At 35.2% G+C, this 20,096-nt stretch overlaps 2 protein-coding genes across 2 annotated transcripts; both read left to right on the top strand.

The window, feature by feature from the left end:
* Positions 1–909: 909 nt before the first annotated feature.
* On the top strand, positions 910–1,887 carry LOC122271450 (uncharacterized). Its single transcript, XM_043052742.1, has one exon. The coding sequence runs from the start codon at positions 910–912 to the stop codon at positions 1,885–1,887; it is 978 nt and encodes a 325-aa protein (XP_042908676.1).
* Positions 1,888–8,924: 7,037 nt separating this feature from the next.
* Positions 8,925–19,812, top strand: LOC107448503 (astacin-like metalloprotease toxin 5). Its single transcript, XM_016063729.4, has 6 exons — positions 8,925–9,142; positions 11,536–11,606; positions 12,145–12,235; positions 12,676–12,784; positions 16,804–16,979; positions 19,527–19,812. The coding sequence occupies exons 1-6, from the start codon at positions 9,085–9,087 to the stop codon at positions 19,754–19,756; spliced, it is 735 nt and encodes a 244-aa protein (XP_015919215.2). The 5' UTR covers positions 8,925–9,084; the 3' UTR covers positions 19,757–19,812.
* Positions 19,813–20,096: the final 284 nt, after the last annotated feature.

Raw genomic sequence — 20,096 nt, 5'->3', positions numbered from 1 at the left:
TCTAGTAGTTTTGTTTTGCTGGATAAATAAAAAAATGTATAGTTCATACCTAACCTGCCAAGTCTCCTGTATTTTAACAAAGATTCCTTTATTTACAACTATCTCCTATCTACCTACATATTCTCAAATTTCTCCGTATTTGTTGAAGAAATTAAAAAAAAAAAAAATTAAAAAAAATTGGTGTTCAAGATGACAAAAATACTAATGACTAATTCCTCAACAGATGGTACTATTGCTGTTGATGGTGCTTTATACAGTTCTTCTATGTTGAGTGTTAATAGTTTAAGTCAAGCTGTTGCTTGCGAAATCTATCACAGATAAGGAGATGGCTCTTGCGGTATTCATTGATATTGAAGGTGCGTTTGATAAAGTCCCTATTGAGACTATCATCAATGCACTTAGGAACAGAGGGATAAACTCAATAATTACCAGGTGGATAGCAAATTTGCTATCCACCTGGCTTCAGGGACAGGGAGGGGTTCTGTTCCCTATCCTATGGTGTATGGTAATGGACTCCTTGTTAGTTCGATTAACTGCTCTTGGCATTCCCTGTATCGGGTACGCTGATGACGGTGTTATTGTTGTCAGAGGCAAACATGGAAGAACAGTCTCTGATATCATGAATAATGCACTTCTAGAAGTAGCTTATCTGTCAATCCATCCAAGATAAGCTATGTAGCCTTCACACGAAAAAGGCAACTTGATCTAGGTAATGTATACTACCTGGACCATAAATTGGAACTCTCGGAGAAAGTCAAGTTTCTCGGGGTTTATTTTGACTCCAAACTAAATTGCGGTCATCAACTTGAGCACTGTACCAACAAGGCTAGAAAGATTTTCTGGTCTTGCAGAAATGCTATTGGTAGAACCTGGGGACTGTCCCCCAAAATAGTTTACTGGATATACTCAATGATTATTAGTCCTATCATCACTTATGGCGCAATCGTCTGGTGGTCAAGGACTAGATTGAGCTCCGCAAGGTCTAATCTTAACAGACTACAAGGAATGGTCTGTGTAGCCCTGTCAGGCTGTCTCAGGACCACTCCTACAGCTGCTCTAGAGAGCTTACTTGGGTTTCTTCCATTGAACTTACGCGTTGAAGTTGAAGCTCAGACAGGCGTAAAGCGTCTTATGTACCTTGGCCTATGGAAAGAGAATTCCAAACACTTGTCATGGGGACATCTTGTTTCACAAGTGAAGGATTTATCCTCTTTTATTATGCCTAGTGATTTTATGTCACTAAGATATGCTTTTCACAAGCCCTTCAAGATCCATTTTCCTACTAGAGATGAATGGTTCAATTCTCCTCGGTGGCTTAAAGGCAAATGCCTGATATGGTACACTGATGGGTCAAAGATTGGTGCCAAATCAGGAGCAGGAATTTACTGCTCCAATGATGGTACCAAACTTCACTTTCCCCTGGGAAATTATGCCACCGTTTTTCAGGCTGAGGTCTATGCCATTATCTTGTGCTGCAAGTTATGCATAGACAAAGGATATCAAAATACGACTATCCGCATCTGTTCTGACAGTCAGGCTGCTCTCCTATCACTGTCAAGGTGTAAATTCACCTCTTTGTTAGTGTGGGAATGCTTCTCGGTCCTCTGTGACCTGTCCGCTCATAACAAGGTATCCCTGCATTGGGTACCTGGACATATGGGTATTGGTGGAAATGAGCTAGCTGATGAAGCAGCACAGGCTGGCTCTAATGCAATTTTTTGGGGCCCTGGACCTGCGCTGGGAATTTCTCCCTCCTCATTTAGGGCAACCATTTTCAAACTCTACGGCAAGATTGCCCATGAACAATGGCGCGCTGCTGACGGTCAGAGACAAGCTAAGGAGCTGAATCGAGAGACTGTCCTAGTGTACGTCAAAAGAAGCTCTTAAAGCTTAATAGAAACAGTATAAGGAAGATCATAGGTCTTCTTACTGGTCACTGTATCCTCAGGAGACACCTACACATTATGGGAATAGAATCCAATTCTCTTTGTCGGGGTTGTCATCTAGAAGAAGAGACATCACGGCACATACTTTGTGATTGTGATGTCTATTCTGCTCAAAGATTTGAGCATTTAGGGCAGCATTGCAACAATGCCTGGGAACTGCAAGATGTTCCTGTAAGGTGCTTGCTGAACTTTATTTCAGCTATAGGGCTTTCTTGCAAATCACGACTACGGTTTGGGTACAATAGACCTCTGGTCGATGTGCCCTGCTCATCAGAGCTGCCGAACCTCTAAGTCTAAGTCGAGCCGTGATGGCTCAGGTTATAGAGCGTTCACCTTCCAATGAGGTGAACCATGTTCGAGTCTCGGCGATGACTGGTCGATGCAAATTCCGCATCCAGATTGCACCGACCACAGTGCTGACGTAAAATATCCTCAGTGGCAGACGGATTAGAGGTTAGAGTCTCCTGTCCATCATGCTAACCGCGGGCGGTTTTTCTCTCCATGTAACTCAAATGCGGGTTAATTCCTCCATGAAGGCAAATTTCTCCCAAAACTTGATCCAGGAGTTCCCTTGTCTTCTGGATTGGGTTCGAAATTACAAGGCTACAAAGTTGAACATCTGTATTCGTAAACTCAAAATTGTTTTGGCTGTTCATCGACAGTTATAAAATAAAATATTTTAAGTAATTATAAATAATAGTTTTAATAAAATCTTCAGATTAAGGTTCATATACATATTTTTTAATTTCGCTAAATGTAAGTGCTTATATTATTTCCAATTTTGAATTTCTCTTTTTGACTTACTTAATTGTACAAGATGTATCAAAACTTAACCAGCAGCCTAAAAAATGCCGCTGGCCAATTCTACGTTATCTTATTTTTCCAATGTTGGCAGGTAGGATAGTTTGTCTACGGAAAGAAGTCCCCCTGCCACAAAGTCTGAGGCCGTCTCTGCTGCTATGGAAACAAGAATAGCGATTTCAGGGAGAGTAGCTTCTCTTCAATCTAGGGCTTACACAGTACACCGAAGAAATATTTTAATTTACTCTTACTAGAAATAAATGGCTCATTAAAAAGTTATAGCACAATAAGGAGCATGGCAAAATGTTCTAAGGTATGTCATCGATGAAGATACTTATATGGAATACATGACCATATCATGGAGTGATCTTACAGGGTTGCCATTCCACAGGCAAAACCTGGAAAATACAAGGAATATTAAAATCACCTAAAATAACCGAAAATGCGGGGAATTTTGATTTTTTTTCTTTACAAACTGGGAAAATACAGGGAGTTTTGTTTCTTATTTTTGTCTTTTAAAAAATGGTGACCACTCAAAGCGTAATCTATGGGTTATTTAACCATGATATTTCAGCTTTACTAAACTATTTCATTTACTATAGCATTATTTAAGTATGTTCAGCTGTTTTTCCAGCAGTTAAAAATAATAAATATAGTTGGTGCAATTTAGCTCACGCAAGAGCGCAGTAATTGTTATTTCCTCTTAATATATTGTGTATAATATGTACCGGGAAAGCACAGGGAATTTTATTTCCAGATTTGAGTGGCAACCCTGAATCTAACTTAAAGAATAAATATCTTATAAAAGTACGCCTCAATTTTCTTAAAGCATAATACTTGAGAAAGGTTTTGCATCTTAGCATTCCACATTTTTGAAACATGTGCTTCGTTGGTCAATGAATAAATTGTTTTAATAGTTCAAATCTAGGAATAATAGCTATAAACAGTTACTTAACTGTCATACATAGCATTGGGGAAGTTGCACGTGATTGCATATTCTAATGTATTGATAAAAATTAGAAATTTAAAACTTTATAGAACTGAGCTGGCAGTTTTTGAAACATTTTATACATGTATGTCCATGTGCATCCGGCATCCAATGTTTCTCAGAATTTTTGCAAAAAATTTTTCCTTGTTATTTGAATTTTGAATTTTTCCTTGTTACATGTTAAAAAAATAAGATACAAAACATTTAAATGATATTTAGGTGGTTCACCAATCCAAGAAGTATGGAAATTTTAAAAAGAAGGGTACAATGAATCAAAATAAAATTACATATTATCTGAAGAAATATGGAAATTTAAATTAAAGTGCATTTTAACGATGTTTGAAGATTTCTCTGATTCGGTCTATCTTGCTCGACAACTCGCAGAACATTTTGTTTATGTTTTTGTGCATTTATCGATTCTATGTAATCATTGCTTAGCTTGACTTCTTGTTTCGCTTTGGCATTGACATAATTTAATACTACAACTTTACATATGTTGAATTCGGAATTTGTCCACTCTGAAACATTTTCAGGTAAGTTTTTGAGTCAAGTTTATCGAAATAAAATAAAAACGAAGAATTTGCTCCGTATAAATCAGTAGCAAGTGTATTTTCTGTGAGAATTCGGATTTTCCAAAATCCAATATATGTCTTAAGTTGGTTTTTAAAGTTTTTATTTTTATTTTGGTGAAACTTAGCTAGTCGAAAAAGCGATCGATATCATCTCTTCTATCAGATACCAGTAGTAATTTTACAAAATCACAAATTCAATTCTGAGATATAATGGGAGGGTTAAGGTAGTATTTTATGGGAGCAAAGATATTACAGGTCATTTCAAGGATCATACACCCTTGTGCAAATTAATTGAAACAAACTCAATAAATTCAGAAAACTAAGAGAAAATGCTATTTTATTTAAATTTATACAAACTCAAAAATTTTTAGTACATAATATGATCTCCACGACACTTTATTAACATTTGGACACGATTCGGCATGGATTCCACTAATTTTTTACAGTCATTTATAATATTTGTGTCCTTGTACCACACATGAATTAACGCCGTGATTAGCTTCTCCATAGTTGTACAGTCCATATTTAATAGGCGATTCTTGCATATGGCCCAGAGATTCTCAATTGGGTTGATATCCGGAGAGTTCCCTGGCCATTCCAATGTCTCAATTTGATTCTCAGACATGAATTTCTTGACAATTTTGGACGTATGGCAAGGAGCTAAATCCTGTTGAAAAATCCTTGTTCCACCAGGGTATCGTTTTTTCAACTCTGGAACAACTTTTTTACCCAGAATAGTAATGTATTGCTCAGAACGCATCATACCGTCAATAGGCTGCAAAGGTCCAACCCCATTGTAACCGAAACAACCCCAAAACATCTTCTTTTTCGGGTGTAAAAAACACGAAAAAAAAAGTTTGTTTCAATTAATTTGCACAAGGGTGTATATGGCAAAGTTGCTGACTATTCACCAACCAGGAATTGTAGTTGAAAAATGACCAATAATGAACTAGACTAAAATATTCAATTAATATTAGAAATCAGTTTAAAATGAAATTCCTAAGTTAAAGCAGAAAGAAAACATTTAGTTGTGTATAAGTTTAAATTGCAGACCCATGTCAGTGTTACCTTTGGCGATGACTTTATTTGATGTAAATGATCCAGGAGAAATTTTTTTTGATACGCATGTTTTTTTTGGTCACTGAATGTTACAAATTAATGAAATACCGAAGACTCTCCGTGTAGTAAATGGTGACTGATTCACGTTAAATCTATTGAGTTTTAAAGTCCTCCATGTTCCCATAACAAATCACACCTCTGGGGGTTACTGGTACAGGTGTTTCCTTATCTTCTGGATTGGTTCAAAATTACTAGGCTACGGAGTTGAACACAGTGGTAAAGACAAATATTGGCTCGGCTGTTCAACAACGGATATATAATGAAATGAATCGTGGTGGATCAGGGAATTGAGTGTTCGCCTTCCAATGAGGTGGCTCGGATTCGAGGGCTGGTCGATACGAATTCCGCACCCAGCTCGCGCCGACCACAGTGCTGGCGTAAAATATCCTCAGTGGTAGATGGATCAAGGGTTGGAGTCCCCTTGTCGTCAGACTAACCGTGGTAGGTTTTCCTGACCTTTCTCTCCATACAACGCAAATGCGCGTTAGTTCCATCAAAAGTCCTACACGAAGGCAAGTTTCTACTGATACTTGATCCTGGAGTTCCCTTGTCTTCTGGATTAGGTTCAAAACTACAAGGTCATGGAGTTGGTAAATCCAAAATTGGGTCGACTGTTCAATGACGGTTATAAAATAAAATAAAATTAATGAAATAAATAGTTGAGTTAGAAAAATACTGAATTTAGTGATATTTTTAAGGAAAATCTGAAATTACGATGTCTTTGAGAGCCCCTAAAATAGCTTAGTAAACTGAAATATTTGATATATATCAAATTTTTAAGAGTAAGCGAATATACTTTTAGATTCGGGATAAAGTGATTTGTTTTATTATACATCATAATGTATGATTAATATGGCAAAGACTTTACCTTTATCTTCCATCACCTGAATTGACAGTTTTGTTAAACCCATGTCCATGACAATCCAAAGGGTGTAGTCGAATCCTAAATGTCCATCCTAGTGTAATTAAGTGCTCCAATAGTCTATAGGAATCTAGTGCACATTCTAGAATGAAAATTAATCGTATTAGATTGTTTCATATCTTTTAATTAACGTTCATATCAGCTAATATTGTGTCAAATGAAATCTTAAAATTATACAGAAAATTTAAAACAATTATGTTAATTTACTGCTACAAATTTATATTTTTCATTTTTTTTTCTATGAACAATATTCCTAACTAGCTTCAAAATTGAATTTCTTTTAAAAATTACCGATTTTACTAGACTTTATTTTTGAGAGTGTCTAAATTCCTGGAGGGGCGAAACACGTTATTTGCCCTATCACTTAAATTTTAGAGGTGCTCTGCATCCCCCCCCGGTTAGCATTCCACTGGGTTTGACACTGGATAGTAAAGACAGAAGTACATTATACAGGAAATGTTGTACATTGTACATGAATGACAGGAAAAGGCACTTTGCTCCACCTCCTCGGACGCAGGGTTCATTTCAACGCGGGAGTAAGAAGAGAAACAACTGCGCCCTTGAAATTGAGACAATTTCATTTTTTCCATATTTTAGTGTTTCTTTGAATATCCGGTACTGCATCCTGTTGAGAAACATACTTTTGGCATTTCTAAACTTTTAATTTTAAACAAAATGTTTGAAAAATAATTTAATTAATACAGAAAATTTGTGGAATGCCCTTTTTTTCGCCATTCTCAAGTAATTAGCGCCACTTTTTGAGCACCAAACTGGTTTATAAATGGCCAGCTGCTTTTCAAATTTGTCCCGCAGTGGACTGATCGTTAAGACAGGGTTCCCAGCAGATCACCGAAGTCAAGCATCACTGGCTGCGGTCAGTGTGCGGGTGGGTCACAACTCGGATCAGTCTGCGAAGGGACCGAGGGTGTGCGGTATTGGTCCTCGTTAAACTGTTCTACTGTAAAGTGCTCGACTTCGCTTGAAGGTCGTCGGGCTACCGAAGCTGGGGTGCCATCCCCTCTGCAGAGGATCAAAATTATGATGGCATGTCTTCGGATCATCCCCCGGGATGTTTCCCAGACCGTCGCCAATAGCCCATTGTGCAGCCCTAGTGCGACGTAAATGAACTACAACAAGAAAGACAACCGTAAAAATTAGTCCTATCGCTTCAAAACTCGAATTTTCCAGAACTATAATTTGGTCGTCAAGTATCGATCGAAAGAAGCGAAAGAAAACTTCGCAGTTGATTGACCGCTCAGCTTGGTCACCTTCCCAAATTATCTTTTACAACATATAAGCTTTACCAATGGCAATGTTAACCAATTCAAATGTACAGCAAATGTACAAAATTTAAATAACTTGATATAATTACTTGAATATAAAATATGCATGCTATTGCTTGAAAAATGTAGGCTCCGTTACAAATAATGAGTTTGACAACATGCTGTACTATAGCACCGTTTTTATTTAAAATTTCTATAGCCATTTAAGAAAGGATCAAAAATAAATCTAAATATATAATTACTTCGTAACTAAATTTTTATTTCGATAAAAATGCAAAATTATCGTAAATAATTAATGAGTGTAAAATTAACTATTGAATACTACTTAAAGTATTACTTAAGACAACCTAAAAAACTGAATAATATCTATTTACTAGAAGAATAGGGATATTATGAAAAGAATTTATAGAAGTATAATTTTATAAGAAGAATTGGAATACTTTTGTGTTCAGTACTTTTTGTCCTAGTAGTACTGGCAACATTTGATTATTCAAGACTAAAAAGCTTACACGCATTCAAATAAAATTTGTGTTTAGAGTGCTATGGCACAATGGCCGTATTATTTTAATGCAACCTTTTGAAACATTTCAGAAAGTAATATTATAGATTATAAAACTACTTAAAGTTTTTTTTCTTTTTACTTTAAAATCTTAATATTCAAGATCAACTTACGTGGAATAAGAAAAAAATATAAATTTATATGTAAATTAGCTAAAAATAAGAAGAAAAAAAATTCTTATAAAGATTTTTTCTTGAAAAAATATTTTACTAAAAGTGTCAATTTTCAAACTGTCAATTCTAAGAAAAAATTGAAAATGTTTAGAAAAAGTGATTCAATCACAGAATCATTTATTTCTTATGTTTATGTCGGGTTTTCGTACTACAATATTCCTTTATCTAATATTCTATTTTCACGTTTTAGCTACAAATTATGTTGGCCTAGCTTATTATGTTGGCTTATGTTGGTTGTTATAAACAAAAAAAGGTGCATCCTGGTGTTACGGGACTTGTGTTTTTCTAAATAGAGTTAATCTTATTGGTTGGGAGATGTACTATGCAAAAAAGAAATTCCTCTAAAAATAAAAATGCAACGACTTAAACCTGTTTATGTTACAAAACGGATGGAAAATACTACTACGTACCCGTACTTTTACAGCGTTTTAAGTCAGACATTAGACCCTGTTACAGGAGAAATTTCTATGCAAAATTATGTAGCGAACAGATAAGAATAAATTAAATCAGTTTCCATTGCGATAATTTGAAAAGAGAATGCCACCACCTGTTTCCAGAGATTAGGAATAGGATGAAAGAAATTGAATGATTGATTTTTGCTTTGATTTTTTTTCCTCCTCCATTTTATAACAGAACTTCTGTTTTCTTCTCTTACTTGTCAATTATACCTCTCAACGAGTTTCATCTAGTAACTATATCTATAACCCTTCAGTGTTTCATCATGATAGGAGGAGCAATTTTAATTACATTTTTAAGCTTTTGCAACGGAAGGACTCTTGGTAAGTTATGACAATTAATATGCCTAGGCTGCCCACACACAAGTTTGGATTCTACCAATGAAATTTGACCCCCCATGAAATTTGCAACTACAAATCGTTTGAGGTTTCCCCTTTTTTACATGGGGGACGCTACAGGATTGGGGATCGGTCATTGTGAGGACCATACTTAGGGTCAGCAGAGAGGCAGATAAGGATAGATTGATTTATGAAGAATTAGAATACTGAAAGCCTTATCTTTCAATTTGTGTTTGTGGAATATAGCATTTCTTTCAATTTGTATTTGTGGAATATGACATTTCTTTCAATTTGTTTTTGTGGGATATCCGCCTGTTTAAGAAACGAAAAACTTGTGTGCTCGCAGCCTTAACTTTCTAAGTATCTTCATTACGAATTTATCTATATATTACCGCTAAGGCTCTCAAACCTTTAATATGCACATTCTCTTGCTAACCTGCAGGTTAACTAGGTTAATCTGCCCTGCACATTCGCTTGTCAAACAGCAGGTTAACTAGGGTAATCCGTTAAAGTGAGGAAAAAAGCATTTTTGGCACTTATGTATTGTACATGTTACCGTGAATGAACCGAATGTCTACTTTCACCGGTGAATGTCAACAATCACATAGTCGTTTTGGTGAATGTAAGAAATATTTGTTATATCCAATATTAATTTATTCGCTGATATTATGTTTATTCGATATTGTAATATCTATTGAGGGTAGATTAGGGAAACAGCAGTGTCTGGAGTACCGGTTAAATGCATACGAAGCAAGGGCACTTTTAAAGAAAACATTGATGTAGGTCATACCCGGCAGTGGCACTGAACCTTAGAAAAACAGTGATGTATGCCACACCGGGCAGTGGCACTTAACTAGACCTAGATAAATGTTATCTATTAAATTTCTTTGACACAATTTTCATGTTTTTTGACATAAATTTAATAGAAATAAATTTAAAGTATGCATATAATTTATTTTTTAAATTTTACAAATATCCGGATGCATTTGCAAATGGCAGCAAATAATAAAGTCCTTTTTGTTTATCAGGTCTGGCACAGTAATAGATTTGTCCAAGAGAAAAACATTATTTTGCTTAACACTAGAAAGACTGAAACTTAGTATATACCTATATTGCCTAAAAGCAGTTAAAATGATAGGATTGTAAAAGAATAAATAACGTGTAAAGAAATTTGTTTACAATTAGTTTTTAATATTTTTTATATTATTTACAGTCAGATAACAAGTTAGTAGAAAATATTAACAATAAAAAAATTATATGTTGTACAAAATTCTAAGAAATTGTGTCATTATATACATCATTGTTTTTCTAATTGAAATTAAAATCAGTCAAAATGGCTTCCTTAGGCAATCTAGTGTTAAGTATTTAATCGTCAATTAACATGGATTCATTTGATGTATTAATGAAATACAGCTGTTACCGTGGTTGACAGAAATCAAGAGAATGTCGACTTTCACCGGTGAATGTCAACAATTCCATAGTCGCTTTGGTGAATGTCCGACATATTTGTTTTACCCGATTTGATAATTAATTTATTCGTTGATGTTTTTATATTTAGTCGATATTTTAATATCTGCTGAAGATAGACTAGGAGAAACACCAGTGTTCGGATTACCGATTAAATGTACACTGAGCAGTGACATTTGACCTTAACGAAGAACATTCATGTAGGGCATACCGGGCAGTGGCATTGAACCTTAAAATTATATTGATGTTGTTGTTGTTGTTAATTTACGTCGCACTAGAGCTGCACAAAATTATATTGATGTAGGATATACTGGGAAGTGGCACTTAACTAGATCTAGTATATATTTCGGACATTTTCCAAAGCGACTATGTGATTATCAGTACTCACCGTTGGAAGTCAACAACTACCCATTTCTGTCATTCACAGTAACATACACATTAATAGTTTTAGTATCGTTTACGTTCTTAAGTTTGTTTCTGTCATTCTATCAACTAATTTGTATTCATTGACTTGATTCTTCAGTTATTAAAAAATCGATGGTATTATGTTAATTTATCGTTTGATTTTTGTATTATAGCTCTTAAAGTGATTGATTTTCTCAATTTCTGTGTTTATTGTAATTACTTGCTTCATAACGAAAAATAAATAATGTTGATTTAAGCAAACAGAAACGTTGCTGTTGTTCAGCAAAGAATTTTTCTCTCACTTTAATGATCTCCAAAAGGTAATTTGCAGATTTTCTAGGTAGTTGGCAGGTCATTTGAGAACTGAAGCAAATTTTTTGAAACATTAACTAGATTAACACATTAACTGTTAGAATCACTGATTTGTTCACTTTATAAACAACATATAAAGAAAAAAAAATTATTTTCTGTGCCGGTTGCCCTTGAATTTTCCTCTTACTCTGTAGGTGACTTTGACGATGGTGCTATGGAGAATCCTGATTTAGTCGGAGGCGACATGTTAGGTTTCAATCCAGAGGTATTATTATTCATTTTTTTTCAACTTTAAAATTTGCTTAATAATCATTTTTTCAATATGGAGTTTAAAAATACATGTTTGTGTTTCAAGGCAAATAAAAAAACATGTCCGATTTTTTATCAGGCAATCAAACAGATTTTGATCAGCAATCAACAGCGTTTTGTTAGCTTTTGATGGAGTTTTGGCATTCTTTTGTTTAAATATTAATTTGCAATTTTTCATGTACATACTGTCTTTTACTTAATTTTTGTAAATGATCCTAAAAATATATGTAAAAGTTGATAGCAAATTGCAAACTCTTTAAACTTACTCAAGACTTTTTTTAAAAACTTTTCTCCTGTATTCATTATTACGAATCTTTCTTACTTTACATTTTTCCTTGACTTTTTGCAATTTACGAGGTTTTTTTCGAATAAAATAAACTTAGAAAGTATTTCTCCCAGTCCTCCTAAAATGAAGCAAATCAAGCTTGGGTGCATGTCACCCTTGGTTCCTTACGTACTATATGAATGATACCTTATTGCTTTTTATTTAACAGGATGATAGAAGTGCTGTCCCAAGAACAGAACTCTTATGGCCTAAAGGAATTGTTTATTATTTCAAAGAGCCTGGACTGAATGAAACTGTACGTAAGTACAGTATTATTTTTATGCAAGTGATAAAATATGTAATATTAGTGCTATGCGCGTATACGCATTTTTCATTTCTATATTGATATGAATTTTTCGTTAAAATAATACTAAAAAGCTTTAAATTGCTCCAGTACTATTCAAAAGGGAACTGTTTGCGAGCTGCAATTCTTTTTATGATAAAATAGCAAACATTGTTCCTTTTCTTTGAAAAAAAAATCTGACATGCAAAATTATTATTAGCTGATGGGTACTTAACAGTTTCAGACTGAGTAGTAGATTTTCATTTTTCTTTCTTTTATGTTTCTGGGGTTTTGATGATTCCTCGAACTAAATCTGTAAATCATCCGGGAATCGGAGTACAATGTTTTTAAAATTGATTAATAATGAGGAGCCACCTTATTCCAATGTTAATTCTATTATTTATTTATTTTCTTTAGCGGACGTGGTTCTTCAAAGAGCTTTTGATCACTACAAGAATGTCACTTGCATTCAATTCAGACAAAGAAGATGGGAGAAGGACTACATTCGCCTCTTTTCAGGGCAAGGGTTAGTATTGCCTATCTTATAATAGGGAAAAATCGCATTTAGTGGACTTCTGAGGCAAGGTGATCACTTTGAACGAGAAGGCTAAGGCGTCCCTCGACCAACTTTTCCATACTGCCGAGCGACCTACCACCTATTTTTCACACGTGTTTTTTTTGGCTAAAAACAAATAGCGGTTTTGTCTTGCTATAGTTTGTATACGGTATGAACTCCCCTCGCCACAAAATCTGAGACCGTCTACTGCTATGGAAACAAGAATAGCGCATTTCAGAAAGGGGTAGCTTCTTTTCATTCAATGGCTGACACAATAGATCGATGAGAGAGATTCTTCTTCTCCCGCCGACCTGAGCCAAAATATGTCCTAAACCGTGACCCTATACCCCTACTTGAAATAGTTATACCTCGTTACCATAGTCACCGCCACGGGTCCAGACGAATAGCTAGAGGAGTTCTTACTTTGGACAAACTATACATTATAATCACCCCTCGCGGGAGATTCTTCGGGCATCTTGTCTTTCTGTGTCACGTGCCGATAAGAATGTAGAATGTTTAAACATAAATTTATTTGTGGTCAAAAAACCCTTGCGAGATATCGCGTCGCAATGAACTGTAAAAACCGTGCTGTAATACCTATCCGGATTCGGTGTGTCCAGCAGAGGATCGTGAAGTAGAAGTCAAGCATTACTGGCTGAGATCAGTAAGTGGGTGGGTGACCACTTTGATCAGCCTGCGTAGGATCCGAGGGTATGCGGCATCGGTTCTTGTTAAACTATTCTACTGTGAAGTGCTCGACTTTGCACGCAGGTACTCGGGCTACGAAAGCAGAGGAGTCATCCTCTCTGCAGAGGATCAAAATTGCAATGACTTGTCTTCGTATCAGCATCAGGGATGTTTCCCAGGGCGTCGCCAATTGCCCATTGTGCAGCTCTAGTGCAACGAAAATAAAGTACCAGCCTACCGAATTCGGTTTTGGAAAAACTCTAAAAATAGTGCGAATGATCAATTTATTTCAAGTAAATACCGAATCGAGTATTCTTATTCACTTCAATGGGTGCAGTTACACTTATAAACGGTAAAACTTACACCAATCTGCAGCTCCTTGGAGAAACAGGTTGGATGTTTTGAAGCTCCGTAAACTTGGCGAAAAATTATTGTATGTTTAAACTATTCAAATAAATTCTTGTATGTAATGATGTTAGAGCTTATTTTAAATGTAAAACTAATGCGTTTGGACCATTATTACAAGCTTAAAGGTTGTGCAATTTCAAGCTGTTGACCAATATGGCAGACAAGATAGCGCTTTCTTTATATGAAATGTACTGGTGAATGTCTTCTTGTCGGATTGAATTGACAAAGTGGTCACACCAAGTTTAGTTTCAATCCTCTTTCCTAATTGATTAAGAATATTAATTGTGGTCGATTGATTATTTGCCGAGTAATTTAAATCTTCTTGTCTGACTAATGTGACGGACTGCTCCTATAAACTATTTTAAAGTGTATGCATGTTTTTAATTGTATAATAAAGATATTTTCATGAATTGCATAAAATAATTGTATAATATTTAACTTCTATTCACTACGGTTCAGTTCGAATCATCATTAATATTCTGTCTGCGTCGTGTGTACGTTAGTGTAACAAACTAATTTTATTTTAAGAAATATCGTATACACCCATGTCAAAAGTTTTGATGGTCCCATCAAAACATTTTGATGGTTTAGGTAGGTGTTAGTACGATTCATGATGGTCCAACATCATTTGATGGTTCCCATCATTCAACATTTTCTATTATGTGTTCATGGTTTTCGATATGCCAGCAAACTTCCATCATTCTATGATGGAAAATGTTACCTTAATACTATGATGATTAACCATCAAGAGAAGATTGATTCTTATGAACCAACAATTCGTGATGATCCGCGATGGTTCGAATTATACATTTCCGTGATGGCTTACTGGGAATTTTTGTTGATTTAGCAGGAATATACCATCAAAAACATTTGGGTTTTTTTAATGTCTGCCCATCATAAATCAGACCGGGTTCATACATTAAGGTGATGGTTGTTCATGACCGTCCCAAGATTTGATTTCTAAGAAACTATGAAGGAGATTTCTGTTGGTTGGTTCAACAAAAACAAAACAAGTTGCTATTCTTATGACGAACCATCATAAATCTGTCTGAATTCTTATATTGGGATGATGGTTATTTATGTTGGTTACTTCAAAAAATATAATGGTTCATGATGGAATTATTGATGGTTACCATCAAGATTATGTTGCTCCATCAATGGTAAACTGTCAAACATTTTGACTAGGGCATGCATCCTAAATCAATTATTCTTGAATTGTACTGTACGGTAATAGTAACTTTACTGATTCCTTATGTGTATCATATTTTACTCTAATTATAAATTTAAGGACATTGGTCTCATGTCCAAGAGGTCGTGGGTTCGATCCCGCCGACCGAAGACTACCTGGTAGTAAATGGTGACTGATGTACGTTAAATCTGTCGTGTCGCAAAGTCCTCCATGTTCCCATAACATATCATAACTCTGGGGTTACTGATACAGGAGTTTCCTTGTCGTCTGGATTGATTCAAAATTACAAGGCTACGGAGTTGAACAGCAGTAGTCGTAAACTCCAAAACTGTGTAGGCTGTTCAGCGACCGATATAACTGATAAATTTAAGTGTTACCGAATAACAAACATGGAAGAGAAGGCCTCATCACGGGCTACCATCAACAAGAAATTTGATCCTTTAGTAGTCCATCCTTCGTATTTATCACCACTGCGCAACTTAGTATCCCGAACGTAGTGACATCTTTCTTATTTTTCATCCACTGCGCAGTTTATGTTCGTTACCTCTGATTACTAAATTGATCCATGCTGAGGCCTTCTCTCTCCTAGGAGGTGCTGCATGGTGGCGGCTACTTCACACCAAGTAGTGTAAAAGAATATTTTAGGTGCTTTACTACTCAAGGAACTATCCTTGGTTGTGGTGTACTCGGTAGTAAAGTACTACTTTACTGTAAAGTAATATTTTTAAAGTACCATTAAAGTACCTTTGCTGTAAAGTACCATTACTACCATTTTTGGTGTTCAGATATATGAAAGTGTTTTACAGTTTACGTAAAAGTTGGTTTTTCCGAAAAGACCGGATATCTTTATTTGTACCAGTCATTTAACGCTTTATATTTCCCCTTAAAATTCTCGTATTATAAAGAGTCATTACATTTGTTAAGTGTTAATTATTAAGTGTTAAAAATATGCACAATAAAGGTTGCTAATCTAACGAATGAAAAAAAGAAGAAAAATTACTGAGATTTGAGGAAACACTATTGAGAAGGACGGAATGAAAATATATATAATTGCGGAAGGAACTTAAAAGTTTTGTTAAAATCAATTTTTAATACTTGAACTGTTTCCTCTCGTAAATAAACTGATCCTCCTTATTCAGTAGTAATTCATGAGATTTCGATAATTTTTATTTTTAATGGTAGGTACTTTATTTACTTCGCACTAGAACTGCACTATGGGTTATTGGTGACTGTCTGGGAAACATCCCTGAGGATGATCCGAAGATATGCCATTGCAATTTTGATCCTCTGCAGAGGGGATATGTCCCCTGTTTTGGTGTCCGACGACCTTCGAGAAATCGAGCACTTAACGGTAGAACAGTTTAACGAGGACTGATACCGCACACCCTCGTCCCTACGCAGGCTGATCAAAGTGATCACCCGCTTACTGACCGTAGCCAGTAATGCTTGACTACGGTGTTCTACTGGGAACTGTGTCTTTGTTATTTTTTATCCTTGCTAAAATATCAAGCTATAAACCATAATGAATGTATAGATTTTTTTATGTAGAAACAAATTATTGTATTTATTTCAGGAAATGAGTTCACAGCTTTTAGATAATTATTAAGTTGTTGTTGTTGTTAATTTGCGTCGCACTAGAGCTGCACAATGGGTTAAGATAATTATTAAGAATTATTGTCATTTGAATAGCAGCATTTTATTTCAGATGTTATTCTTATGTGGGAAGAAAAGGAGGCGGCCAAGAAGTGTCTCTAGGAAGGAACTGTGGCCACGAAGGCATAGTCATACACGAACTGGGACACGCTATCGGATTTTATCACGAACAGAACAGGTCCGATCGAGATGATTATATAAAGATTAACTGGGAAAACATTAAAACAGGTAGTACAGGAAAGCGTGTTTTCTAATCTATATTTAAAAAAATTATTTTTTTCACGATGTCATACATAATGTCTCTACGTGTCAGGGTAATTCGTGACATTGCGCGATTCTGGCCAATAATATACCAGTGTTTAGATTGTCTTCTGAAGAAGCTTGGTATTAGTTGAGAAGCGCTTAAAATAATATAACAGGAAGTTCAACACAAGGATAGTCAATTGAATGAAGGACCGAGTGTTAGGTGAACCAATTAAGCATATAAGTCATTTGAGTATATGTTATATGGTTTAGATAAATTACACATCAACTTTACTTGGAAAGATAATTATCAATTCAGACTCGTGCAATTCATTTGGTCAGTGGTTCACTGAGCTGTTTATCCATTTAGTGAGGTGGGAAGGTAATAGCAATTTTAGCCTCTGGCTGAGACTCAGTGGTCAGAGGCCGATTCCACGGTCAGCCATCTTTTTAATAGAGATGCCATTAAAAGTACCGAGAACTGAAGTACTAAACTAAGCTCCCTAAGGATATTAACAAAGTCGGTAAATCACACGCTTTGGCTGAGGCACTTTGCCTGTAATTACAGTCCAAGTCTAACAGAAACTGTAATTATATTAAAAGGTTCATGACTAAATAGGCTGACTACTATAACGTAGAATGTTAATGTAGAAAGAAGTTTCCATTTTTCAATTTTTTTTATGAAACTCTAAATAGTCGATTTCCTTGGGGAACTTTGACTTGTGTTTACAATAGCCAAAATATCGCATATAATGGCTAAAAAAGTCAATTTCGAAAGCTTTTGTTAGTGAACGGAGTTAAAACCTGATTCATGGATCTAGAAATTGTTTTTTTTTAACAACATAGAAACAACTCTCTTTATTGCATCTTCGGCGAGTGAGGTAACTTCCTAAGGCAGACAACTTTTTCTGTCTTACTTAGCTTAATAAGCTTTTCTACAATTATGTGTGGTTTTTCAGCTAGACGAATCTTGTAAGAATGATATTCTTGTTTACGTTTTCATTATTGCATTAATCATTATTTCTGCTACTATCCCAAACTGGTTGCTTTTGAACTGATGTTTGACACTGATGATTTTATAATTTCGTTTGAACGTTTTTAAGAGTGCTATGCTATCAATCAACTGTATTTTATTATCAAGCGTTCCCTCCTTAAATCATTACCAAATCAGTTTAAAAAAATCCCCGCTCTTGAGTCACGCTCCCATTTTATGAGGAGTCTACCAGTAATCGAATTACACTATCTTCTAACTAATGAATCGTGAAATCATTATCAGTATAATTTTATTCATGTTGATATACTAAGCTGCATCGGAAGTTATTTATGATTCCACCTACTTGAAACGTAGCAATTAATTTGGGACAAAATTTTCGACCGAAATGTAACAAATAATTTAAGATGAAGGGAGTGTCAGGACTCTGATTCCTCTCCCACGCATCTGAATGACCCCTTAGCTGAGGGTCAGTGGGTGCGGGAAGAGTGGTTCCCCTAATCGCGGGAGAGGAAAGAGTTAATAGAGAAGGTCTTTCTTGAGAGAAATGAGATTAATTATGAACATGATGCTCATAGAGTGTAGAATGAAGAACAAGGGAGCAATGGGGCTCTAGAAATAAAAGCTGTACTTTGTTAACCATTGGCAAAATGGTTGTTGTTTTGGGTTTGATGGCGTGCACATCTAATTTGGACGTCATCACACTTTTCACTTTTCAACTGTGTTCAAGAATAACAGTAAGCAGTGCGCATGCTTCGTCATTGCATGCGTTGCTATGGCGACCGCTGCTGTTTGATAATTTTCTTCAGAATTCTTTTTTTCACTTTTAATTATGTTATGCATTAAGTTGGGGAATTTATTGTTGAGATATGGGATCAGAGAGATCCCATAAATACTTCTTGAGTTGTGAATAAAAGAGAATTTCATCATTTGAACGATATTTTTGTTTTTATTGTTTTAATTACGAATCAGAAATTCTAACCCACAGTTCAAACTGGATCGTTTTCAATACTAATTCAGGTGAATATCACAAATAAAGAGGGTCTCAAACAAACTGATTGACACAGTCCCAAGGGTTGGAGTTAAAGGAAGAAAAAAAAACGATTCCAAGGCTTAAACTTACCTAGGCGGCAAAAGCTAAAACCAAAGAACGTAGACGAAAAAAAAATTAGTCAACAACCATTTTGCTAATGGGTAACCTGTGATCGCCTTCCGGTAACCACAGTTTTATTTCTATTTTATTTAAATATTTGTAAGTTTCGATCATCAATAATCCAAAATTTAAAATAAATATGTATATATACAGTCCTCGTCATCATTTTGAGTGTTCTAAAAGACGAACCATAAATAAAATCGTCCCACAAAGAACGGGTGTCACAGGGAGTATTATTTACTTTTTTTTTTAATATTTAGAGCAAACAAGTCCTAACTCATGGAACTTCTTTGCCCTTTCACGGAACCGTAGGATTCCGCTTAACACTTTTTGGGAACCACTGGAGCAAATTTACCATATGTTATTATTTCCTTTTTTGAATTTTCAGGAGAGGAAGGTCAGTTTTTCAAGCTGAAGCCGCGTCAAAATCTCCTCTTAACGCCATTTGATTATAATTCTATAATGCTGTACGGATCATACACTGGATCAAAAAACAGAAAGGAAGGTCTCCGAACAATGGAGGGAATCGACGGATCACTTCTTTTGGATCCACTCACTAAAGGAAAACTCAGCGAAAGAGACATAGAAAGAATTAATAAACTGTATAACTGTAAATGATGTGTGTACTGTTTAAACTGTTATTCAATAAAATATCTGATTATTTTTCTCCTTAATTCGTTGAAATCTGTGTTCTTGACACATTTATTTATAATGGATTTTCTACACGTCATGTCTACCATCAGATGTGACTTACTACCTTTTTTGAATAAAAAAATATTAAATAATTATAGGTAGATACATAATACATTAATGATATATTATAATATAATAAATAGATCTATATATTAATAGATTTCTGTTGGGCAATAACGCTATAGTGTGAAGTTAATACCGGGTGTTTAAAAAAGAACCAGTATTATGAAAAATCAAATAAAGATAAGAAGAAGAAACTAAAGAT

This window comes from Parasteatoda tepidariorum, chromosome 3 (assembly GCF_043381705.1).
Source record: "Parasteatoda tepidariorum isolate YZ-2023 chromosome 3, CAS_Ptep_4.0, whole genome shotgun sequence".
Lineage (NCBI taxonomy): Eukaryota > Metazoa > Arthropoda > Arachnida > Araneae > Theridiidae > Parasteatoda > Parasteatoda tepidariorum.
The sequence above is the reverse complement of the archived record's forward strand: the minus strand, read 5'-3'. Positions and strand labels throughout refer to the sequence as shown.